Here is a 4,232-nt window from a genome sequence, read left to right as displayed (position 1 = left end):
GGGGCAGCTTGTGTGGCCCATAAGGAGCTCAGCAGCCAGGCCCCTCCCCTCTGCTCTCTGCCTGCAGTCAGAGTTAGGAGGTCTGTCTGCCAGGATCCCTCTCTGAGGGCCATTGCACCAGCACCATGCCCATGATCTTGGGTTACTGGGACATCCGAGGGGTGAGCTAGGGTCGCCTCATAGGTGGAAGGGGATTGGGTAGACACAAAATGTGCTGTGGGTAGGCGTTCTAGGACATGGATCCTCTTCAGGAGAAGATGGAGACTTCTGTTTGTCCTACACAGGAAGCCTGTAGTTTGGGGGTTGTGTGTGTATATGAGCATGTGTGTGTGTGTGTGTGTGTGTGTGTATGTGTGTGTGTGTCTATGCATGTCTGTATGAGTGTGTGGGATATACCTGTGTGTATTAGCAGATGGTGGGGGCTGAATTGTAGCACCTGAAAACTCACACTCAGGTATAGTCAGGTCCCTCCACCTCTGACTTCTACCATTGGCGATCTCCCCAGCTGACCCACGCCATCCGCCTGCTCCTGGAATACACAGACACCAGCTATGAGGAGAGGAGATATAGCATGGGGGATGGTAATGGCTTCCTCCTGCCCTGACCCTGCCCTGTCCTGCTGGCTGGTGCCTGGCTACCCTGCCCTGTCCTGCTGGCTGGTGCCTGGCTACCCTGCCCTGGCCACCTGTTGCAGATGGCCCTAGACCATGCCCCTTCCGGAAGTCTCCCTGAGTGGCACTTTGGTCACCCAGGGAAAGTGTTTGGGAATGGAGTGCCAGGTTGCACGTGATCTGTAAATGGGTCCGATCCCCTGCCAGACTTGCCTAAGTCTCTTGTAAGCCTTCTTCCTTTCGGGCCGCAGCCCTGGCAAGCACACTTTCCTTTGCATCCTGGGAATGGAGGCTGAGTGGCTCCGATTGTAGTTGTGCTGTGCTCAGGTTTCTGTTCCTGCCTCTCTGGGAAGCAAGAAATGGTGTGTCTTCACTGTGTGTTTTCCACCGTAGCTCCCGACTATGACAGAAGCCAGTGGCTGAATGAGAAGTTTAAGCTGGGTCTGGACTTTCCCAATGTAGGTGATGGTGGGGTGAGGACTGGGAATAGTAAAGTCTTCCACATCTCACTCATCCCAGTAGAAGTGGGCTGGGATCAGATCTCCTGTGGCGCCCTTCTCTTGCCTGGTTGTGCACGCTGTCTTCCTACCCTCCTCCTTCACTTTTTCTGCCGTGCATTCCCGTAGGCTGATCCTGGCAAGCACCCTGAGGGCCAGGTCTTAGGAGAGCCCTAAGTCACGGAAGGGGTGCTGGGACCTAGAATCCCACCTGCCCTTCCTGCTTGTCCATGCAGCTGCCCTACCTCATTGATGGGACTCACAAGCTCACCCAGAGCAACGCCATCCTGCGCTACATTGCCCGCAAGCACAACCTGTGTGAGTAGGCCTGGCTCTAGGGATGGACGGTGGTCATGCACCTGTGTTTGGTGGGGGTGGGACGCTGAGTGTGGGTGTGCTTCATGGACTTCAGGTGGGGAGACAGAAGAGGAAAGGATCCGCGTGGACATTCTGGAGAACCAGTTTATGGACTTTCGATTTCAACTCGTCGGAGTCTGCTACAGCCCTGATTTTGTGAGTTTCCCCATAAGGTTGGACCACATATAATTTGGGGCACAGACTTAACTTTTGCTTTCAGCATTAGAACTCTTTGGTGGGCCTGCACTTGTTAGGTTTTCTATCCAATACTGATAGCCCCAATATCCTGTGAAATCAACACAGTTCATCAAACTCCAAACATCCTAGGGGAAAGCCCAGACTGCCCATCTGGACGATTCCTTTCAGTCCTGAAGTCACATAGCGAACATTCTCTGCCCCTTTGAGCCTGATGGCTGCCACGGTCCCCGTCGCTGAGATCTTCACAGCATCTGCCTGCTCCTTAGGTTAGTGAGTCAGACTGTGGATGACAAGGCGAGTACATGGAATGCAATGCACCCTTCTGTGAGGTCTGTCCAACACTTTCTCCCGTGCTGTGTCCCTGATATCCGCACTAATGAGGAGCTTTTCCTGATAGGTATCTTGTGGTCAGCCAGATGGCCTCTTTTTTTCAACATGAAACATACCTGAGCTCAACCACCTTACTCAAATATTCATTCCACTTCTCAGCCATCCACTGGCTGAAATGTTTCTTATTTCCTGGTTTTCTTTTGTTCTTTGCCTCTCTGAATGCACGGGACATCTACCGTGTCCTCCTGGAACTCCTGGGTGTGACCTAAAGGACCAGATTTGCAATCAATGCCTAGAGATTCCCATAGGGAGTTGTTTCTTCCTTTTCTTTCCTTCACCTCTGAAAGAAGGTGGCTTGTATCTGGGGAGTCTACTAAATGCTGAAGCGTTGTAGTGAACCCCACATCCTGACTCACGTCTAGTGTCAGGGATGCTGGCTGCTCAGCCCTGGGCAGCTGCGACACAGAAGTCCCTCTGTGGGGGAGTAGTGCCTGATGATTGCGACCCCCAATGTTTGCCCCAGGAGAAGAAGAAGCCGGAGTACTTGGAGAGCCTCCCGGAGAAGGTGAAGCTCTTCTCACAGTTCCTGGGGAAGCAGCCTTGGTTTGCAGGGAACAAGGTAAGGGGAGGGGGTGGGAGCGGCAGTTGTCTTTCCTCCTGGGTCCTGAGCTTCCAGCCCACTCATCTTCGGCTCTCTGCAGATCACCTTCGTGGATTTCCTGGCCTATGATGTCCTGGATCAGCACCGTAGGTTTGAGCCCACGTGCCTGGAAGCGTTCCCTAACCTGAAGGACTTCATATCCCGCTTTGAGGTGATGAGCCCTCATTCCTATACAGCCCTGTCTCTGTGTCCACTTCTTTTATGTTTTCTTGGTTTTGAGCTGACATAAAGAATATTGAAGTTTGACTGCGCACTAACTTCATATGCCAAGAGTTGTGCCGAATCTTACATTTTTCCTGTCAGATTCATCATTAAATCACTACTAGAAGGTTAATAGAATGGTGCCCCTCACTTCCCAGAGACTGTGGAGTCATTTGTTGAACATCCCAGGGATAGGGGAGGGTGTGCTGTGCTCTCTGTCCCCATGGGCTTCTAAGGGCATCAGGGGGTGCTTCTCTCTGTGCTCAAAATGGGAGCTTTAGGCCCTCGTGCTGCTGTGTTGCCAGCCCAGCACCTTTTGGAGCATGGGACAGCACAGGCGTAATGATTACAGGTGGCACAGGGCACCAAGACCTCCTGGGTGTAGTTGGAGCTGGATTGAGTACACGCCTGGGTGCCCTGTTCCCGGATGTTAGCTTAACCTGCTCTATGGTTGGGGGAATCCTTCTCTCCATTGTCCTTCTCCTGCGTTCTTCCAAGGCCCCAAGTTTCCATTTGTGAAATGTGGAGGACACTAACTTTTACTCCTAATCACTGAAATTCTCTGTCGCCTCAGTATGTGGCTTTGTAAGTGTCAGAGAACAATGCAGAGACCCCTTATGTGTGCTTGGTCAGGTTACCCTAGGGCAGCAGGTACACCTGACTGTGGTGTACATTGCCACCACCTGGGTTATGGACAGCACAACTGGGCTCACTTAAGTTAATCATGTGTCACCCGGAGCTCGCTTGTTTGAACCCAGCAAAGCCTATTTTATTAGGGCTTAGGGACCTGAGGCATTAGACTCCCTGATTTTGAAGTCTGCACTCCTCTGACACCCTTGTGAAGTGAGGTACTTTCTCAGCCCATTCTTATCAGCCCTGGTTCTGGTCCAGGCAGAGTGGCCTCGGAGATACCACAAGAGCTGGCAATTGTGTGAGGAAGGGTGGGGGAGGGGAGAGTGCTGAAGCCTGAAGCCAGCTGAGCCATGGAAACCCGGATCTCTGAAGCCTTTCGGGAGTGGCTGGGCCATGTTTCCTGGGATAATGGTACAGAGCACACCTGAGTGGGATTCAATGTATTCTGCTGCACCAGAGCCAGAGGAGGTATTCTAGGGTTGGGTGTGACTTGGATGTGCATGGAGGAAGACAGCTTCTGCGCTCTGTTGAGGCGAGTTGGTAGAGGTGGTTGGTCCTTTCTCTGTAGGCCCTCTTCCATTCCCCACTTACATCCAGGACTTGTTGAGTCTGTATGAGATCTGGGACCTTCTCCAAGTACACAGGCATGATCTCAGCCCCTGTGCTTTGCAGGATCCTTTTGCTGTGGTAACCCAGGCAGGAAGCAGCCTCAGGCTAGAAAAGGAGACTGCTTTGCCCAGGGGG

The 4,232-nt window shown here is 52.5% G+C and overlaps 1 protein-coding gene across 4 annotated transcripts in view; it reads left to right on the top strand.

Moving 5' to 3' along the window:
• The window catches only part of Gstm2 (glutathione S-transferase mu 2), a 65,126-nt gene that overhangs the window by 36,885 nt on the left and 24,009 nt on the right, over window positions 1-4,232 (top strand). Inside the window, exon 7 of one of the 4 annotated variants that reach the window (XM_023721670.1) lies at window positions 2,695-2,805. The exons of the other annotated variants lie outside the window; for them this stretch is intronic. Within the exon in view, the coding sequence (XP_023577438.1) occupies window positions 2,695-2,805 (111 nt within the window). The remainder of the gene's footprint in view (window positions 1-2,694; window positions 2,806-4,232) is intronic. 4 annotated transcript variants of the gene reach the window in all.

This window comes from Octodon degus, unplaced genomic scaffold (genome assembly GCF_000260255.1).
Source record: "Octodon degus isolate 3935 unplaced genomic scaffold, OctDeg1.0 scaffold00084, whole genome shotgun sequence".
In the NCBI taxonomy this organism is placed as follows: domain Eukaryota; kingdom Metazoa; phylum Chordata; class Mammalia; order Rodentia; family Octodontidae; genus Octodon; species Octodon degus.
This window is presented reverse-complemented; position numbering and strand designations above follow the sequence as displayed.